Genomic DNA, 22811 nt, shown 5'->3' with positions numbered 1-22811 from the left:
TCCAAATATCTTGTCTCATGGTGTTGGAGCTTGAAGCTTTCTCTCTCCTATTTTATGGTAATATCTTTTCATGCATTTACTCACTTAGATTCTTTCCTGGTATTGCTTATTTATAGATTTCTTTTTCCATTTCTAACATGGTATCAGAGCAGTTTAATCTTTGTTTTGAGTGTTTGCATGAAGGTACGATTCAAAGGAGACTCTTCAGAGAGATTTCACTAATTTCTTCTTTAATCTTCTTAAGTTGGAAGAAATTGAAGTTTTTTTTGGATTTGGCTGGTTTACCACCAAACCAGTTTAACTTTTGTTTGCTCTAATTTGTGCAGGTTACTTCTTATTTTCTATTAGTTTTCATCTAACCCCCTTTGGAAGGCTTGCCGCCAAAGGGTTTTCATTATTAGCAACTTTGTGCTCTTTCTTTCTCTTTTGCCTCCATATACTGTTTTTTTATCAAATCATCTTTTAGCCAAGGTAGTTTTTTTTTCATAAACTCGGCCTTTTGCAGTAAGTTGTCCTTGTAATATTTTGCACATTTTCGAGTAGCTGATAAAAGCTTTGCATTTCTCTAGCATCGCTTTTTTCCTTCCTTGCTTTCAAGGTTGTTTTAGCGTCCTTTTCCAGGTGTTGCAGTAGAGCCGTATAGTTTTCGTATAAAAATTTCAAATTTTTTTCTTACAAGCTTGGTGTACTCTTGCTGTATCTGATTATTCGGTGTTACTGACTCTAGAAAGTTTTCATAATCTGTTGAGTCAGTAACAAGGTGTGTTTTTTGAAGAAGTCCTAGAAATCTTTTTCTTGTTTACATAATCAGGAATGATGCCAGTTGTTGTTGTATTCCTTTCCCCTGAAATTTGCAAGGATATCTTGTTTTTTCTTTTTAAGTCAGAGATTTTGTCAGTGGTAAGAACTGGGACTGTAAGAGTACCCTTCACATGCCCAGATTGGGTTCTTATTAGCTTAAATTTTCTGGCAGACCATATATATATTTGTTGCTTCCAGTGAGGGATTCCCATGCGAGATTCAACAATCTGCATAATACTTCCAACTAGATATGAAGGCTGGACTACAAGAGTTGAGGTTTGTTCATTGCTAAAATGCAAAAAAATGACCATGTCGCAATAGGCTTGGTCCAAATTGCTGTCTCCTGATTTACAAAGATCAATAATTCTACCCTCATAAATTGCATGAAAACCTTCAAAGTTGTTGATATGGAATTCATCATGCATGACTCGTCCAACTGAAGACAAGAGTTGATGAGCTACTGGAATCCCAGTCATAGACTCAAGTCTTTGTTTCAGTTCTGAGACCCTTGTTGAAGGACCAATCCCCACTAGGGGTAGAATCCCATCCTTGGCTTCTACAAATATACGGCCACCTTTTGCAGATAAATGCTCTGGAAGAATCTTCAAAGCTATACTTGACTTGTGGAGTATATGGTAGTCTTGTAGCCTCAAGTCATCCTGCAACGTATACTTTTCCCAGATGCCAAAGTGTCACCAAAGCTCCTAGTTATAGGACGATCCACTTGAACAAAATTCTTAACAGCTACAATGTTATTGTCTCCTGCAGCTGCCGCCGCTAGTACTCTTCCTTTACTAATAGTCTTATCACCAACACCCACAGAGAACAGCACCCGACTGGAAAAAGATTTATATACCTTAATCGTCCATAGAATTAATTTTTCTGGAATTGGTTTTTCCTTCCATTGTAGCATTTCCAAAAAATTTCTCTGGTGGGCGAAAAATGAGTCTCACAGAGGTAGAATACGCAGCCCGGTGAGCCGCACAGCCAGAGCGCAGCATTTCCAAAAAAATTCTAACATAAAAAGAAATATAGGATAATGGAGGGAATCGGTTTTCAAATTTATCTGCTGGCCTTACACTGACATTTACCTCCCCTCCCTACGGACTGTCAATTAAATCTCTGCATTCAGCAAATTGAGAAGACTAGTTTGAAATCCACCTTAGAAATCCCGCAGAAATTGAGAAATCTGGCTGCGCAACGGGTGAAAGAGAAGTGGAGTTATTGTAGTGATATGCTCATTCTTTGCCGTTGTTAGACTTTGCTCGCTTTTGCTTTTGCATGCTCACAAAAAGTGAATATTTTAAATTGGAGGCTTTGCAGTGGACGAGGAGGAAGATTGCACTTTGCCATCATTTCTTCAAACTCGTCCATATCGTTATAGCTGTCAAAAAATAATTTTAGCATGCAAGATTCTTTTCCTTTTTTTAGCTCTTGACAGAAGCATCATTTTTTTTTTTATTGCCTCTTGTCAACCTATTTTTGGCATGTAATCATTCATTGCTTTTATCATTGCCTCTTGTCAACCTTTTTGCAGGGTTAGTTGTAAAAAATTTATATGAAGGTAATTACTCTCAAAAAAAGAAAAAGGGGTAATCATTTTTTCTAGCATCAAGCTATCATTTAATAATTGTAATTGTATGATTTCATACTATGATATTTTAAGTATATTTATTCAAGTATATATGGGTGCACACATATATACCAAGATAAATATACCAGCTATTATAATTTTCATACCCATGTTTACCCTTAATGGAGTTTTATACCTGATATCTATATTTAGTTGATCTTCCTTAAATATTTACTTAATTGGATTATGAGTAATCTTACACATTTTCCTTCATTTTGATCTTTTGATGTGCCCATAATTGCACTATTATGCATTTATAACATCATTCTATGCCCATGTTGGCATTTTATGGTTTTATACCATTGATATACATGATTTATATGATTTTTTTTTGAGTTGCATAGGGAGCTTAATATTTTTTCAAGGTTAACTATGTAGGTCCCCTCAGTATAACTGATACATAGTTTCCTTATCTGGCCCATGGAGTATTCCTCCATCCTATATTGGTATGCACTCATTTTATATGGAGTTTCCCTCCATTTGATCCTATTTGTTCCATTTTGATAGGATAATATTTTTATGGAGTTTCCCTCCATGTTGTTCCATTTTGTTCCTCAATGAAGAGGATGTTATTATTGGAGTTTTCTCTCCAAATTCAGATGATTTGATCCAATTTGAAGGCAATATGTTGTTATATCCTCATAATCCATTCTTTTGATTATCTTAACAAATCATGATAATTCTATTTTGATCAGCATGTCTCTCCTTTATGTTATTTCCATATATTAATGTGATAATGATCTGCATACATTATTGCTTAGATCATGAGTCATGCATATTATGGAGGGACGCCCCCATTAGCTTGCAGTGGGATGATTCATTAAGTGGACTGTCTATATCCACGTGATTGATGCAAGATTGATGCAAGTATCATTAGTTGGCCTTGTCTGTGGTCATTTGTGCATTAGTATAATATTCTTTTCATGAGAGCATTGATCAAGCTTTTTACTCAATTTGTCCTTGTTCACAAATTTTTGAGCATATAATTTATCTTGATATCAGGTTATCTCCATTATTTTGTGGTAACATGTTTTACTCATTGTTTCTCTATGAGAGTTTTATTATCCTTATTCAAAAGGATTTCAAATTTCCATTTCTAACAATTTACGTATATGATGGCATTCTACTTGTGGATAGTTGTCTTGTTGTTCTTTTTTTTCAGGTGATCCATCAAGGAACCTTCTTGGTTTTCCACATATGAAGATCTGCCTATGCTTCCACTTGATCACATTCAAAGGACTCATGTACTTCTCTTGGATCTACAAATGTACCATATGGCTTGAAGACAATCAAATTACTTCATATTGAAGATTAAGGTGCAGATTTTTGTAAATTATGGGTTTAATACCCTTTGATGTATTTACCCCAAGTAAAGATTAAAGGGGGGTGTTAGAGGTTGTAATCTTTCCTTGGTGTGTTTATAAACCAAGGTTAGACCTTCTTTATTTATTGTTGTAATATATTAGGATATAAGCCAAGGTATCCTAATATATTTCTTTTTTGTCCTTTTTCCACTACATCCTATTTTGTCATCTAGTGGAATATGTGAGGACAAATATTTATTGTAATTTCTAATTTTAGATTATTCCTCCTTAAGAGGAATCTCACACTTGGCCTCACACACTTATGAATGGTGGCATTCATAGACATGGGAGTTACATTCTAACTCCTCTCTCTCATCTCTATTTAAGAGATGACCCTCTTCTCTCATTTAACAATGAGGTTTCTTCCTCTTCTCAATTATTGTATGAGCACTTGCTCTCTCTCTCTCCCTCTCTTCCTTCTTAGGCTTTTCATGCCTCATTCATAATGTCACAAGGGGTTTTCTTTGCTTTCCCCTTTCCAAATATCTTGTATCATGGTGTTGGAGCTTGAAGCTTTCTCTCTCCTATTTTATGGTAATATCTTTTCATGCATTTACTCACTTAGATTCTTTCCTGGTATTGCTTATTTATAGATTTCTTTTTCCATTTCTAACAAGTATCATTAGTTGGCCTTGTCTGTGGTCATTTGTGCATTAGTATAATATTCTTTTCATGAGAGCATTGATCAAGCTTTTTACTCAATTTGTCCTTGTTGACAAATTTTTGAGCATATAATTTATCTTGATATCAGGTTATCTCCATTATTTTGTGGTAACATGTTTTACTCATTGTTTCTCTATGAGAGTTTTATTATCCTTATTCAAAAGGATTTCGAATTTCCATTTCTAACAATTTACGTATATGATGGCATTCTACTTGTGGATAGTTGTCTTGTTGTTCTTTTTTTTCAGGTGATCCATCAAGGAACCTTCTTGGTTTTCCACATATGAAGATCTGCCTATGCTTCCACTTGATCACATTCAAAGGACTCATGTACTTCTCTTGGATCTACAAATGTACCATATGGCTTGAAGACAATCAAATTACTTCATATTGAAGATTAAGGTGTAGATTTTTGTAAATTATGGGTTTAATACCCTTTGATGTATTTACCCCAAGTAAAGATTAAAGGGGGGTGTTAGAGGTTGTAATCTTTCCTTGGTGTGTTTATAAACCAAGGTTAGACCTTCTTTATTTATTGTTGTAATATATTAGGATATAAGCCAAAGTATCCTAATATATTTCTTTTTTGTCCTTTTTCCACTACATCTTATTTTGTCATCTAGTGGAATATGTGAGGACAAATATTTATTATAATTTGTAATTTAGATTATTCCTCCTTAAGAGGAATCTCACACTTGGCCTCACACACTTATGAATGGTGGCATTCATAGACATGGGAGTTACATTCTAACTCCTCTCTCTCATCTCTATTTAAGAGATGACCCTCTTCTCTCATTTAACAATGAGGTTTCTTCCTCTTCTCAATTATTGTATGAGCACTTGCTCTCTCTCTCTCCCTCTCTTCCTTCTTAGGCTTTTCATGCCTCATTCATAATGTCACAAGGGGTTTTTTTTGCTTTCCCCTTTCCAAATATCTTGTCTCATGGTGTTGGAGCTTGAAGCTTTCTCTCTCCTATTTTATGGTGATATCTTTTCATGCATTTACTCACTTAGATTCTTTCCTGGTATTGCTTATTTACATATTTCTTTTTCCATTTCTAATAGTAACAAACAATTTCAAGTTGGTGATTGGGCATTACTATATGATTCCAAATTTAAAGATATGTTAGGCAAGTTGCAGACAAGATGGCTACATCCATATGAAATTAACCATGTCCTTGCAAATGGAGCCATCCAATTAACTACCATTGATCTAGTGCCTTTTAAATTATTATTCAATGGCCATAGACTCAAGTTATATAAATGAACCCAAACAAAAGAGGACTTCCTACAATAGTTTCAACAGCCAAATTCAAATGCACACCAGGTAACTCTTCCTGTAGCAGAAGGTGATGACCTCTTTCTTGCAGCTCTTCAATATTAATTTCTTTGTACATGCCCATAATAAAAACTTTATGTCCACATAAATTTCTAAATTTCTCCATTCATCTTCTAATTTCTTCTTTTCTAACTCATCTCACTTCTTTACCTACCACCCACCCACCTTCCATGTCATCATTTTCCAATGCTTTCAATAAACACTACAAGTTTGCTAATGTATGATGTCAATGCTGATGTACTTTTTACCACTTTAGGTACGTGTAACAATCATCTCACAGGTATAATCTTTTCAAATCTTGATTAATTTATAGTACATTGATTTTTTTGGTTATATATAATACTACATTATTTATATTATGGCTACATTATGTCAATTCCATACCCCATACTAAGTCTGACAAGTGTGGACGCTTGTCCATATTTCATAGGGAGAAAGGAAGGTTACTAAAACCCAACAACATTCCTATTTATTCATGAAGATTTTTCCCAAATCTTTATACTTCCTTTATGAAACTCAATTGCTATCAATACAGAAGTGTCTAGGTGTTGTACCCCTCATTCTTGAATGATTCCTTACTGTCAGGCTGTGATGTGACCCATATTTAATTTTCAAGTGATTCAAATTCCATTTTTGGATGATTTTCACATATCCATGTTAAACTACATTATTTTTTCTCATAACGAATTGTTATGACATTAATCAGCTAAAAAAAATGAAATGTGAAAATGGGTCTGAAAGCCTGAATTCATAGAAGGGAAATAGTGCAAATAGAGTAGAGAGTGAAATTATCAAGAAAAATGGGTGGACAATTGCAGTGACAAGAAGCAACAGAGCATACTATTTTACTCTTAAATGTAGAGGCAATGAGGAGATTTAATGTGTGTGGCTAGTTAGGGTATTTCCTAAGTTTAATTGTGTTTGATGAAGAAGCAGCCATGGACTTTACAAGAACATTTAATGAAGGAGAAGCTACTATATGGGGTTTAATAGTTGTTGCTGCATAAGAGAGAATAGCAAAAGTAACTAGGTTACCAAAAATATGAGAACATTATCCTAATATGCATGATGGAAGATCAGCTAGGGCTCAGTTTGTCATACCAATTGATCCTCAATTGGATATTACCAAGCAAGGTTGCAAAAGGATGTCTCTTCTATTGCCATACAATGAGCTGGCTATTCACATTATCAGGTACCTCACTTGTGAAGGAAGATTTTCATATTTACATGCACATCATTTTAAATTGCTTAGTTGTATAAGGCACAATTGTCCAGTAAATGTTCTCAATTTCTTGTATAACATGTTATGCATTAGTGCTAAAGAAACCCAAAAGGGGAAGGACAATTTTGTCACCCATCATGCCCTAATTAAATTACTCATAGAAAGATCACTTAGGGATGCTTCTCTTATTTCATGGGTAGAATTTGTCTAAGCTAAAACCCTACAACCCTGGGCTATCCTTAATGAACAACCTAGTGAGGAGAATGTGGTTCCCACTAATGAACCTACTAAGAAAAGCACTCAAGATGTCAAAGTTGGCATTGTGCAAGAAAATGTGTCTTTACCTATTCAAGAGACTCAAAAACCTACATCTACATGAGTAAAGAGAAAATAGAAATGATAAGAGGAGACCTCAGCTCCGGTAGTAGAATAGCCAAACCCTGTAGTCATTAAAAAAAAGAAACCTAAGATGGGTCCTACAACAAATACACCAAAAGGAAGAAATAGGAAGAAGGCTATAATACCAGAGGAGACCCCTATGAGAAGAAATCCTAGAATGAGGAGAAAAATTTCTAAAGTGATAGTAGAAGCTTAGTCTACTTCATCCAAACTATCTACTAAATAATCCCTAGTACAAATTGTTCCCAATAATTCTCCTTCTCACCCTAAACTACAAACATTCCTAAAAACCCTAATGAGGAATGTAGGTTTGAAGTAAATGAAAATCAAAATGATCCTCCAGTAGGCCAAAAAATAGTTCCCATAATGAATGAGTCAGTTTATTCAAACATTGGCCTAGTTCCTTATAAAACAACATGGCTTACACATTTTTTAAGGCAGTTATGGAAGGAATAGAGGAAGAGGAAAAATAACTATGAAGAGGACATCAGTTCCATCACCCTACAAAAAATTATTTTCTAGTTGTTTGGACAACATATGTTTGTTGTAACCCTATAGGAAGAAGAGAGGAAGAAAATGAACAAAGTCATAATGTCATTGGGTGAAGAAATTACATATTTGAAAGAGCAATTGGCAAACCAAAAACAAAAGATGGATCATGCCCTCAAATTGGCTAATCAAGCACTTGCTTGTAGACCACCACCTCATATTTATGCTATGTGTTTAAAGGAACAATTTCCTTTATTCCAACTTATGCTAACTCTCAAGAACATAAATGTAGAATTAAAATCAGCTTAGGAATTCTATGGCTTATACTAGACTCTGCCATCTTGATAGCAAAACTTTCTTTGTGAGTTATATGTGCACAATTTTATCATTCCAACAGAAACTCAATGGAATCCTTTACTCTATATAGGGGGTATGCATCTGAGGGCTTTGATATCCTAGATTCATAATGAAGCTAATTATGACAGACAATTGAATACTTACAGAGATAAGTAAAGAATAGAGCCCCTATTATTAAGAGCTGAAAGTAGTAAACTAGAAAAAAATCTTAGCGACCAGTTTAGATTAACTTATGGGGATAAGAAAAAGGGAGTAAGGGACAAAATATTCGTTGCTAGAACTAAGGTGTATGCAAAATATGAGAACCTACCTTACTTTTTCTTTTAGAGAGCCATGGGTGGTTCTAAAAGTAGGTGGGCTAGATTACCTAAGACACTTAAAAGATTAGAACCACACAGTCCTATCAACTTAGAGGCCACCCTTCATTGAGTTCCAAAGTATATAGAGTTGGGGAAATAGGCTAGGCTAGAACTATGGTACCCATTCACTATGCAACTTCCAATGCTCATGTGGCCCTTGTATGATATTAATTCTAATAGACTTGACAAGCTATAAGAGGACAATAGAAGGGAAGTTTGGGAAAGAATATGAGGATTCTACTACACCTTCAAGACTAGTAGGAAAGGAAGGACTAAAATTGGGGAATTCAGGTTACTAATTATAAAATGCAATGCTTGAGGACAAGCATCAATTTACCAAGGGGCAGATGATGAGGTTAATTATTGCCTCTATTTTATGATAGTTTTAAACACTCTATTTTACTTCCACCAAGACATTTGTGAACTTGTATTTTCTTGAACTGATGATTAACCTATGGGTAGATAGTATGTTATATTTTTCCAATATCATATATATAATGTAGTATTTCATATAACCATCAGAATGTGTGTTCTCATATTTGAATTTAATTTGATAATGCTTATTTGCAAATATTTCTGCATAATAACCAACTTGTTAGCAAAGGGAGTTGAAGATGGTTGAAAGCATTCAAAGGGAAACATTGAAGACAACCAATAGCATTCAAGGAGAAAAGACATTAAGCTATAGTGGAAAGAATCATAATGGTACCAAGGGACACAACCACTAATATGGAGGAGCTATGAATAACTATTATATTTCTTTGCATTTATTATTGTAAAAAAGAAGTTGTTCAGACTTTATTATTCCCGCCTTGAGCTATTATGTTTTCTTCCTTTTTCTCTAGTAGATTTGAAGTTAGTTTTTCTTTTATGTTTCATAATAAGCATCGATCTTCTATTTATAGAGATTAGACCAACAGTGTTAAAAATTTAGAAGAAAGTTTATGACAAGAAACTATTGACTCTTGCAAGGAGTTATTTTTACAGTTTCATGTATTGTTCTCATGTAATAAATTTCTAGAACATAATGAAATAGCTCCTGGTTTACATTCTGTGTTAGTAGATTAGCAAAAGCTAACCAAGGGGGGCCACTTGGGAGTTGGATTAGATTAGAGTAGTATAGATTTGTTTTCAAGCATCTTTATTATTGCAGGTAGAAGTTATAAGTTCCTTCCTGTAGCATCATACTTTGTGAGTGTTCATGTAGCATCTATAAGAATAGTTATAGTAGATGAACAAAGTTCGAATATATCTTGGCATTTAATTGCATTTTCAGTATTCATTTTAGTAAAGAGTTAACTATGTTATTTTCCTATAGAACTAGTGTAGGTTCTTTCCTTGCATTTTACGTTCCTATAGCATAAGAATAATGACTCATTAAGAAACCTAGTGCACAAATGTGTCAACCATTTCAATTATACATCCCTGGGTTGATAAAATTAAATGTACCTCATGGTGGGGAAAAATAGTCCTTAAATTGAATACACTATTCCTAGGTATGGGCATGATTATTATACACCTATTGTGAGGTGGACTAGTACTTTTGTTACATCTTGTTGATCAAATCTTTCTCATCAATCAACTAAGTGATAGTACTCGAAACATATAAACAATTGTCTTACCAACAAATAGCAGGTTTGACATCAGTGACAAAACAATGATTGAAACACATAGTCTTCTTCAACAATCTTTTTAATCAATGATCTTTTTAATCAGATATCAACATGACATTGTTTACACATAGCATTTTCATACTTCTTTAGTTTAGGCAACCCTCTTATTTTCTTCATCTTACTATTCACCAAATTGTCAAAGTTCACATGACATAATCTTTTGTGCCATAACCAAACATCTTTTTGTTGTGCAAACAAACATATCTCACTTGATAGATCTAGATAAAACAAATTACCTCTTGTTTGATCACCACTTCCAACTAGCTTACCATCGTCATCATGTACCTTGGCCTTCCTATTGTGAAATTCAACTTTGTAACCTAATTTTTTCAACTGTGAAACACTCAACAAATTATAGTTAGGTCCTTCAACCCAATAAACATTGTCACATGTTATCTTGTTAGTCAGTTAAATAGTCCCTTTACCTTTCACAACACATAGAATATCATTACCAAATTTAACACATCCACCTTTGTATGGACCAATATCTTTAAATTTATCTTTATCACCAGTCATATGATTGGAGGATTCTCCATCAATTATCCATCTCACTTTTTTTTACATATCAAATTAATGTAGTGTTCTCATCTTCATTAGAATATTCTTTCATAACAACCTAGATAACTTCATCATCATTACTCTTAGATTCATTGTTAGTTTCTTCTTCAGCAATATAACAAGATTTCTTACATTTGTCATCCTTGCTTCTCTCGTAGTCTTTGTCATCTCTTCTTCCTTTGTACTTGCTTTCCTTCCTTTCATCTTTGTCCTCTTTGTGTGGACACCTAGCAGCAGTATGAAAAAAATTGTTGCATGAAAAATAAATGATAGGTAATTTACCTTCATATTTACCTCTTCCTCTTCCAAATATTTTTGCAATAAGGGCTTCAAGAATCAATGTCATCATTAGAACTATCACTTTCACTCTTCATGTGTTTATCTTTTCTTTTGCTAAGAACTAGTTGTGACTTGAAAGCAGATTCAATAGTGGCAGGTGTGTAGTTATCAAAGTTAGACATCTCAAAAGTAGTAAGTCTACCAATTACACCTTCTAAGGTCAAAGTGTTACCTGGTGTGCATCTTATTTCTTGGATTGCATAGACTCTAATAGCATGGATAGGGAGCACAGTTGATGTAGGAGCATCCTAGGCTTACTAGAAATCCTCCATGTTGGAGGGATTAAACTTGGTCACCAAAGGAGTGGTGCTCAGTCATTATTGGGCATAGTTTTGGCCGAAGAGCTCAACAGATATTGGTGCTCGACATACACTTTGGAGCTTGGCATACACTTGGAGCTCAACATGCACTATGGAGCTCAACATGCTCTGGGAGCTTGGCATGTTCTAGGAGCTCAGTATGCTCTGGGAGCTCGACATTGCTTATGGTTTGAAAAATGCCTAGCTTGGTTTTCTCTGGTAGTCAGCTCGTTCTTGGTTCCTATTGGTGCCAAGTTATCTATGAGCCAACTTTTGGTATTTAATTTATGTATAGGTATTTAATTTGTGTTGTAGCTCACTTGTGGCTCAACATATATTTAATTTAATTTGTAATGAATTGGGCCAACTTGTGACTTAGTTGGGTATGAGTAGGGGGTTTTGTGGAGTCTTTAGGGATTATGATGATCCATCTTGGAGAAGAGGATGAAGGGTAGATGTGAACTTTGAAGAGCTAGTAGCTATGGCTTGAGACCCAAAGGATTGTTTGGTGGACTTGAGGGTACAAGTGTCGATTCTTCTTGGTGTACTTATCCAGTTGTGGATCTAGACTAGCTAGTATTGGGATTGTAAGTTGGATCTTGTGGGATCTTGTAGAACTGATGTTGTAATTGTTGTTTGTATTTGTCCCTAACCGAGGAGGCCTTACAGCTAGGCATATTGCATGTAATCAATTATTTTATGAATAATGAGTTGTGATTTGGTATCAAATCCTGCATTATTGTTTCTTGTTGTTGTGTTTCCATTGTGTGGTTATTTGCTGGGGGTTTGGACATCTCCTTTGTGGATTCTCATGCCTTGCATTGCATCAAGAGTCCTTAATACCTTACTTATCACTATTTCATCTTTGATTTCTCCATTTGCACCATGAATATCATTAACAACCTCTTTAACTCTTGTGTAGTATTGTACTATGTTCACACCTTCCATCATTCTTATGTCATCAAATTTTCCCCTTAGGATTTCTAATTTGGCTCTTAGGAAAATTTCATCACCTCCATATATGGTCTTCAATTTGTCACACATTTTCTTTCCACTATCACATTCTTTTATGTCATCAAACTTGGCCTAACTTAGGGCTAAGGCAATCTCCAACATTGCTTGATTGTGTTCTTATTTCTACTTTAGTTGTTCACTTGTTAGAGGAATAGTGGTCACCTTTACATATTCATTGTCCACAAAATTGATAGCATTATCAGTTATACTGAATATGTGCAACCTCATCAAGGTCTGCCATGAAGGAAAGTTCTCCTTGTTCAACTTGGGTATATCTCTCTTATGTGTCATGATCTTTAGCTTTAAGTAGCTTCAAGATTTTCTCTAGAAGCACTGAGCTCTAATACTAATTGTTAGAAATGTCAAGAATAATTGAGAGGGGGGGATGAATTAGTTACTCAAGCTCCCTATGTACCATTTAAACAATAAATAAAAACACTCACTATTTTGTTAATTCTATTGTTTCTCAATCTCTACTAAAAATATTGTCTTAAACATAACTTACTTTGCATAATGAAAACATTATCAAATGTAAAACATATAAAGCATTCATCATAGATTTGAGACTATGATTTTTACATGGAAACCTAATTTGGGAAAAACCATGAGTAATATGTCACTTATTTTCACTCTTTTGAAGTGAGCTCTATTAGGAGCCAACCCTGTTAAAGGTTACAAAACACACTATTAAATGTGACATTGTTAATGGATTTAATCACCCTATTAGGAGTGGCCTTGTCAGAGGATTTTAATCATTCCATTTAGAATGTCATAGGTAGTCAAAGGATTTACACAGACTGTTAATTCTTCCAAATGACTATTAGGTCAACCTTTATTAAAAGGATTTCAATACAAACTATTTATAATGACTAGAAATAAAATAATAGGTTTTGATCAGTTTGATTACAACTCACTTTTGTTGGTTCAAATCTTTTTTTGGATCTTACAGTGACTCATTGATAAGCCTTCCATTGTCATCTCTAATCTTGATTCACTTGGAAACTCTTCAAGCAATTAGTACACTCTTCTCAACAATGCTTAAGCCTTCTGCTCAAATCCACTTATCAACATCAGCATCATCTCTACAAGCTTTCTCCTTTATCGTCACATTCACTCACACTTGTAGATTTCTAATCAACCTTTCTCTATATGCCTCTCTTCACATACACACAACACCCTTTGTTTGGCTGTATATCTCTTTAAATAGGAAATTCATGCTTTACCATTTTCTACAACCATCATAGATCTTAGTGATTATGACCAAGTTCAACTTAATTCATTGTATCTATTCATCTTCTTGATCGTCTTCTAAAAACTTCTCTAGAATCTGTCTGTAAGGTCTTTACCTAATCCTTTCATTGAATTTAATGATCCAACTCATCAATCTTGTCTTCAAATTAGTTTTCATCTCCCAAGAAATCAACTCTATCATCTTGATCTCATGATTTCCTTGAATTTATTCTCATACTGTCACTCGACAATCTCTGAATTCTAATGCTCAGTCACTGTAAAGATTGTTGGCTTAGCATCACCTATCTCACTCGATCGATGCTAATGCTTGATTAACACTAGATTTTCTTGGCACTAACTATAACTCGATTGACATTAGCATTACTCAAAATTCCTTAGCATTTTACTTTACTACTCGACTTGGCTTAGCTTTGTTGACATAGAGAATCACTTTTCTTTATCAAAGTCTATCTAATCAAATGTCCATTATAACTCCCTTTTCATAACTCAACATTTCCTCTATGTGCTATTGTTATGAGAAACTTCTCAAATCTTCTCCATCAATCAAATATATATGACATTTAGATTAGGTAGAAAAATGTCTTATCAATAGATTTGACATCAAAGACAACACAATAATTGTTCCAATTGTAAGTTTCCAACATTTGCAAGTAGCCTAAAAAGATGAACATGAAGGAAGAATTAGGAAACATAGAGATTGAAGAGGGAAGATATTAAGCAAGACAATATCCAAAGATATCCACTGGTGATAATAGTGGAAAGGAGTTTGAATCCAACAATCATCCAAGAGGAGAATTAAATCTTAGGAAAAAAGAAAAGTATATATTGAAAACAAATTGGAATATATGATAGAAAGAAAGAAACTTTTGATCTTCCAAACATTTAGATACAAAATAAAGAGCATAGATGACAACAATATTCTAACTCAAGATCAATGTGATATTCTACTTGAACATTCCAAAAACTAGTAGATAGTGATACTGCATGCGAAAGAAAGATATGCATTAGTATTGAATATTTGATACGGTGGACTAAACAAATTTAAGTTTCATTGCACATTCCTAATTCTAGGTTAAGACAACTCTATTCAAAGTAAGGAGTCTAATAACCACAAAGATATAAATCTTGGAGAAGTCCAAAGGTAGGGACCTGCTATTGATATTAATACAAGGAATAGAGGAAAATGAGGGAGAATAGATTTAGAGGGAGCTTGACATTTCATTAGAAGACAACCTTGAAACAGAGGGAGTAGATAGAGGATATGGTTTGGTCAACCTTTGGAGATCTCAGTCATATTGATTCAGAGCGAGTAGACCCTATCAAGATGGAGTCTCTAGTGATCAAGAAAGTGTAGCAGTCAAGAGGACCGTGGTTCATGAATATACCTTACATGACTATGTGATTTTAATGGGCCTACCCCTATGTAAATCATGAGGAAGTGACGACTTCCAAATGATTATCACTTGTATTTGTAGAAGCTATTGGAAGGTGATGTTTTTATAATAACTTAGTTTTACTATTATGATGGATATCTTAAGATATCTATAAAAATAATGATAGATTATACTTTTCATGGTGGATGCCTATATGGTACACATTATGAGAATATGCATGTACATGCCTTATAAAAAGGTTTGAGTACATGGTGAATGTAATGAAAATTGATGTTTGGGAGACCATTACATAGACTACTTGGTGAATATCATGCAACTTGATGTTCATGAGACCATTGCTCATAGTACTTGGTGAACATCTTGTATCTCAACATTCTAAAGGCCATTACCCAAAGAGTATTTGGTGAATACCATATATTGTTATTTTGGAGACCAATACTCAAATGCGATATCGAAATAGTGAATATCATATGTTGATATTCTAGAGACCATTATTGAGTACATGGTGAATATCAAGTGTTAATATTCTAGAGACAATTACTTAGAGTTTTGGTGAATATCATATGTTGATGTTCTGAAGTCCAATACTCTTGATATCACATTTGATCAAAAGGGTGGATATCTTCTAATCAAAGATATCTTTAAATTTTTTCATACCTAATATTACCAATTGTGTAATATGTGTATTGTGTTTATCCTCCTTAGCTAAGAGGGAGTGTTGATGTTTTGGTAGGTTTAGTAGGATAAACCTATGAGATCAAAGAGAAATTAATATTATATGTATGTATGTATGTATGTATGTATGTATGTATGTATGTATGTATGTATGTATGTACATATACATATACATATACATATACATATACATATACATATACATATACATATACATATATATATATATATATATATATATATATATATATATATATAATAATTAAGTTTTCTATTAAATTAATTATATTGATGAATAGACATGTCCCATGAAGGGACATGTCTTTTCTCTTGGTTTATTCCTCATATAAATATAAGAGGATACAACCATTTGGAAAGTACATATCAGACATTATGGTAGTGCTATTACATTTGCAACAGTCCTAAGGAAAACAACAACTTGACCTTAATCTCTATAGGTAAACCCTTAGTAACATCAATATCAACAAGAGTACAAGAAAATGTAGACTGAAGCATCTCTAATGAGTCCTCGTCAATCATCAAGAAGTCCTCAAAAGTATCACTGACTTCTTCTAGAATAGGATCCATCCAAAGATGAAGAGGGAGGTAGGGTAGCCAAACCCAAATATGCACCTTGCTAACTTTAGATTTCCATAGGAGGGTTTAAACTCTCATGCCATGGATTCATCATCAAAGGATAGCAATTCTCTTAGGTAAAGAAATGCTTACAAAAGACTATCTATCTATTAGAGGCCTTCTTAAACTTAAATACAAAAAACCCCTTGGCTAAAGGGAAGATGTGAACGTATCTAAAATAAGAGGCTTCTAATGGCTAGTGATCCACTAGTGAAGATGAGGAAGAGAAGGCCAAGAGACCTTACATCTATAGATGATAGCCCATGAAGATAGCTTAGAAGCCATAGAACTAATCTCTACCAAAGAGATCCTTGTTCAATGAGACAACAACATGGAGGCTAATAAGGAAGGGTGCAACCATCATCCAACCTTAACCAATCCCTATAGCCACAACATAAGAGGACCCATTAGCAGGGTCATCAACAATGACAATGCCCCTTAGCAGATGGAGCCCCAACCAAAGAAGAATCAACATCTTTAATCTTCAATACTAGAGCCTTGGCTACCAAAGTAGGGCTATCAGACACCATAAAGATGCCTATAGGAAAATCCCCATTAGGAATAATAGTAGGCATGAAATGAAAGCCTCCAAGGACAACATGCTAGAAGGACTCATCGAGGGCAAGACAACATGTGTTGCATTATGTGCAAGCACGTGAGAATAATAGATTTTGAATTTGGTAGTCAGGTGGGATAGCAGGAGCATCCAAGTGCCCTTATTTTTAAGCTCTAAAGGATATACCAAAGAAGGATGTACATGATTTATTTTATTTATCAATACTGAATAAAGTAAAATGTTATAAAGAATATTAGTGCATCGATAAAAATATGCAATTCAATGTAAACTAGTGACACTTGTATAAACCACTATATTTGGATTATAACTAATAAAAAGAATCGATACGAAATCCAGAAGCTAGATTATAACTTCCTATCTATAATGAGCAATACCTATGATATTGATTGCTCTCAAATTCCCAACAAAAAAAACTTGATAAGGTGCATTACAAAATGGAAGATTCGGGGAGTAATGCAATAAGTGTGCAAGAACCTCAAGAACTTCAATATGAAAAATCTAAGCTAGAACAAAAGATAAACTATGAAAAAAGATAGATTTCTAGCTATTTAAATTAATCTATGTTTTAAGATAACATGTAAATGTAATAAACTAGATTGATTAAACAAAGCTAAGAATGCTAAAGAATTCAAAACTCAAAACAATAACCTAATAATATGGACAAACTAAGATCATTTGAAATAAGGAAAAGGCCTTATTTTATAGACATGAGAAAGTTGAATGAATGATTGAGATGCAAATATGAGAAATGGTGGAGATGTTTCCATTCACGATCTATGTGCTCTCAGTTTTAGAAGTTTTTAAAAGATGTACACTTTGAGTGAAATTAATTTATTTTATTTTTGAATTTAGAAATTGATTTATGTGTGCACATTAAGGGGGGACTTTATTTATTTACTTAAAGGGAAATATTCTCTTAATTAAATGAGAAATAGACTTAGGTGGCCAAACTTTAGGACATGATTTGATTTAATGATTTAGTTATGAGAAGTAAAATTTTATACATAATTAGGTCCAATATTAATTTAACTAAATTATTTCAAAATAGTGGCAAAAAGTTTACCAGACCAACATTAGTTGATTAGATTTTCCCCTCTTTGAGTCATTGTGCGAGGAGTGCATTGAGCCAAAGAATGTGTTGATGTTGAACAACTATTTTGAAGTGATGAACTAACCTTAGAGGAATTGACTCTGAACTTGATTAAATGAAGAGCAGTGAGCTTGATTTGAAAGATACTAACTCTGAACTTGATCAAATTAAAGGTGATGTGGGATTTCAATTTTGATCTCAAAAATGGATTTAGAACATTACAATTGGTCAATGGTGTGAATTTTATACCAATTAGAACAATTTGAGAATTAGATCAACTTCCACTATAACAGGCCCAAAGGGTCATTTTCAAATCATTTGTTTATTTGTCTATTTTGAGTTCAGACCCATTCAAAGAGCAAGATGCAATTCCCATCTAGTCATACCGATTTGAGGGCTTTAGAAGGCATAATCGGCCTCAAGACTATGGTACATTAGTAAGTACTCCAAATTCGAGCCAAATTTCATTACTTTTTCAGCATTTTTTAGCAGTTTTAGGTAGGTTTTTGCATTTTGTCTTGTGATACCTTATTGTTTTGCAACATTTTAGAAACTATATCATATGATACAACTCTTGACCATGTTGTGTCGCACCAATAGCCTCAAGTTTATTGCACGATGGATACCATGTACCCTATCATATGGTGAAAACAAGCAATATCATATTTTCAATAGTTATAATAATTAACTTTAAAAAAATACTTTAAATACAATAAAAGTTAAAATAAACAAATTGCTATCTAATTTATATGTATACACACACACATTAATCAAACTTCCATCCCACTCAATTACATATATTATTCCCAAATAATATAAAATTTATACAATTACATATATTTATTTTCCAGACAATATGAAACTTGTATCATTGAACATAATGGTAAAAATTTGTGATACCATTATTTTAAATGATATAACTCAAAGTAAATAAAATCCATTAACATCATTCAAAAATAAAAACATTTCGTTATGCCAAAATTCTCTATACTGAGAAAAGTTACTTCCGTAAAACTTATCAAAATAGCACCCCTCTAATGTCTGTGTCTCTATTGTAGATAATGTTATTGTTTGCACTTTTGTTTTTGTCTTGATAAATTTTTCTTCCTCTACTATGATGAGTAAAACCTTTGGACAACCATACACTCTTATCTTCTCTACACTCTTCAAATTCCAGTAACATTGTGGTAATCTCTCTAATGCCTCACACTTCATTATTGTCAAAGTTCTAAGAGAAGAAAGTGCTCCCTCTTCCACTATTGGCAGCTGCTCTATCTTATCCACCTCCAACATTGAAAATATTTCGAGCTGAGGAAATCCTCCTCTCTTGCCAAAATCCTCTGGAAACTTCTCTATATTGGGGCACTTAACTATGTTGAGCTGCCTTAAATTGGGAAGTTTGTGCAAAGCGGGTAGCTGTTTCAGCATGCGGCAGTTAAAAATAGTCATGAAGCTGAGATGTTGAAATACACAAAATGAATTTTCTATCCGGAGTAACTGGGGACCCAATAACCAAAGTTTTTTCAATTTTGACATCGAAGTTATGTCTTCAGGTAGTCTTTCCATATCTGTGAGATGCAAATACAGAGACTCCATTTGCTTCATGCTTCCCAGCATTCCCTCTTGAATTACTTCACTGTTGTTTTCAAGCCCCAACCTTTTGAGATGTTGCAGGTTACCTAAATCACTGATTGAAAGCCAATTTTTTCCATGATTATTCCACCCTATATTTGATGAACCATGAGCAGCCAGGTACTCTAGAGACGTAAGATGTGATATCCCATAAGGCAAGTGCTGTAGATGTTTACATGAGCCAACATCCAAAAGTTTTAAGCTAGTCAACTTAGAAATGGCGGCTGGAAGTTCTGTGATCTCAGATCGATAAAGATCTAATATTTGAAGGTTTTGCAGAGTAGCAATAGAAGGCGGCAGCTTTTTGATTGGCACAGAGAATAATCGGAGGCAAACTAAATTCTTTAAACATTCTATGTTTTTCGGCAGCGATTGGAGTGAAGTTTTGGACAAATCGAGGACCTTGAGAGAAGTCATAGTCCGAATCACCTCTTTTGGAATTTTTGTCAAAGAAGGATTCCAAGTAAGAAGCAAGGACAGGGCGCAGGGAGCCCTGAAACCCTTTGGAATTCTAGTGAGCCCGGTGCCAGTCAAAGAAATTCTGACATGTTCTAAACAGTCATTGGGTCCAATCTGAAGAAACCCTCTGCCTGATTGAAAGAAGCATTTTTCTTCCTTCTCAGCAATTTGATGTGCTAAATCATATAGAACATCATGTACAATGAAGACAATCACTCTTCCATCATTATCCTTACGAAGTGGTTCAACAAGGCATCGGTCTGCTAACAGATTGACGCATATCTCTCCAGTTTTGAGAGGATTCTTCCCAACGATCAACCCTTCTCCAATCCAGTACAATGATGCAACTTCAGTACTGATGACTATGGCTTTTGAGAAAGCAGCAAGGTAGAGGAAGCACAACTGCAGGGAAATGACATAGTTGTCAACGTTCGCCAAAGCATCGTAGCTTAGTCTCAACCTGTTCAAAAGGGTGCCTGAAAGAGAGTGTGTAGCTTTGTTCTGCAACCTCTGCAGTGCGAATTCCCATTCATCTGTGTTAGTGATTCCTGCCATTGCATGCCCGATTACTTTGAGAGCTAACGGAAGCCCCCCACACTCCTTGCACACTCCCTTCGCTGTTTCTTCGTCAATGCCCGAGGGCAGAACTCCTTCATTGTGTGGAAAAGCATGGAAAGAAAACAAACTCCAACTGTCCTCATCGGTCAGATCTTGGACTTCAATGAGGGATGAGTGAGGAACACCCAACCGTGAGAGCACACTTTTACTTCTAGAAGTGGCAATGATGATGTTGGACTTGAGTTGTGGAAGGGGAGGCACACACATCTCCTCTAACAAGAGGCTAATACTTGTTTCCCAGAGATCATCTAGAAACAGGGCAAACTTGTGTTTTCGCATTGTTTCATTCAACCATCTTTTCACTTGGTCTTCCTCTGTACTATCCAATCTCTCGTTTACTTTCAGAGATATTTGTTTGACAAGATCGTTTCTCAGAGCACTGAAAGATGGGTTTTGCGAAACAGTAACCCAAAGCATCAAGTCATTGCAAAAGAGACTCTGTACCTGGTCACTGTTGAAGATTCGTTTGAGCAGAAGAGTCTTGCCAGCCCCGCCCTTCCCAACTATGCCCAAACGACATAAGTTTTTGTGCTGCTGTGAATAGATCAGCTCCATGGCTCTGTATGATGCAGAATCTTGTCCCAAAACGAGTGGCTCCTCAATATACTTCTTGTTACAAGTTGCCGATGGAAGTGGTACCATTTTCATTACTTCCAATGCTCGATTCACAATACTCTCCAACATCGTCTGTTCCTCACTGGCACATTCAAACATGGTTTTTAAATACACAGACGCACCCCTCCTAAACTGTGATGCTCAATCTACTTTACATGGAAAATGGAAATATCGAATTACAGGGGAAGTATAATAAAAGTTATGCAGATTAACAATGTTAACACTACCAGATTCCTCAATCTATTTATTATGTAATTTATGTGCATGTTTTAGTATCGTCATCATACTTTAATCTATCATCAGAATTAAAGAAGGATAATTAGAAAAGAAAGAATATAGGATGAACCGCAGAGTGTGATATGAAATATTGATACTCAAATCATAACGTAGAGAAACAATTACATTAGTTAAGAAGCTTACTCTCTGTTATTGATGATTGCCCCGTTATAAAATGAGACCTTGTGGAGTGCCATCTTCCACTCCTGGAGCTTTTCAGAGCTGTATCTATGGTTTTCTTCGTAGTCAGAGAAAGCACTCGCATACACACCTTTTCCTTGAGCCACCCAACGCAGATCGGTAGGTCGAACACAGTAGAAGACAGGAATAATGGGTTTGCCAGATTTGAGTATAAAAGACAGCTCGGCAAGACACCATGGGGATTGTGCGTATGTGGGGGAGAATATCGGTACATGTAGGGAAGCGCCACGCATTGCTTCTTCGACTGCTGCAGGAAAGAAGTCTCCCAACTGAAGACCCTCGGCATCAAGGAAAACCCTAAAACCCCTGCTCTGAAGGGCAAAATGAATAGCTCTGGCCAGCGTGTTCTTCACGTCCGGTCCACGATGATTAATAAATATGCCCCACGGGAGCTCATTATCATGTAATGGGGCTGAGAGTATAGATGCAGATGGAGGGGCAATTTCCTCGAAGGCATTTGTAACTTCCATCTCTAACTGAACTCAACACAGGAATAAACAAAATGCAGGTGGGTCTGTGAAAGAGATTACAACACGTATAAAAAGGTAGAAAGAGAGAAGCGACGCGCTTTGTGAGGAAAGCGCGTGATGTGGTTTGTGCATTGAAAAAAATGCGAAGAAGGGAGAATAATATGACTCCAAGTGGTCGGTGCCATATAAGCTCTGTCCAGGTGATGATGCTGTGGAAAAGACTTGATCGTGATATAAAACATTATAATAGCTGCACCCAATCTTGCCCATTATCGCTTGAACGTGGTAGTAAGTATTATACTAATTTTACAAACCCGTGATCGCTCAAGATTGTCGGATTCTTGCGGTTTCTCCACTTGCGCACTTAAAAGTAGGGTCTACTAGATTATATATTTAGACTACCATGTT

At 35.0% G+C, this 22811-nt stretch overlaps 1 protein-coding gene across 1 annotated transcript; it reads right to left on the bottom strand.

The window, feature by feature from the left end:
- Nucleotides 1–19049: 19049 nt before the first annotated feature.
- On the bottom strand, nucleotides 19050–22519 carry LOC149559202 (disease resistance protein RPS5-like). Its single transcript, XM_089833125.1, has 2 exons — nucleotides 21877–22519; nucleotides 19050–21538 (listed from the first exon to the last, which is right to left on the bottom strand). The coding sequence occupies exons 1-2, from the start codon at nucleotides 22401–22403 to the stop codon at nucleotides 19054–19056; spliced, it is 3012 nt and encodes a 1003-aa protein (XP_089689251.1). The 5' UTR covers nucleotides 22404–22519; the 3' UTR covers nucleotides 19050–19053.
- Nucleotides 22520–22811: the final 292 nt, after the last annotated feature.

The sequence above is a fragment of the Cupressus sempervirens genome, chromosome 5 (genome assembly GCF_028749045.1).
Source record: "Cupressus sempervirens isolate cs-2001-9-10 chromosome 5, ASM2874904v1, whole genome shotgun sequence".
Lineage (NCBI taxonomy): Eukaryota > Viridiplantae > Streptophyta > Pinopsida > Cupressales > Cupressaceae > Cupressus > Cupressus sempervirens.
The sequence above is the reverse complement of the archived record's forward strand: the minus strand, read 5'-3'. Positions and strand labels throughout refer to the sequence as shown.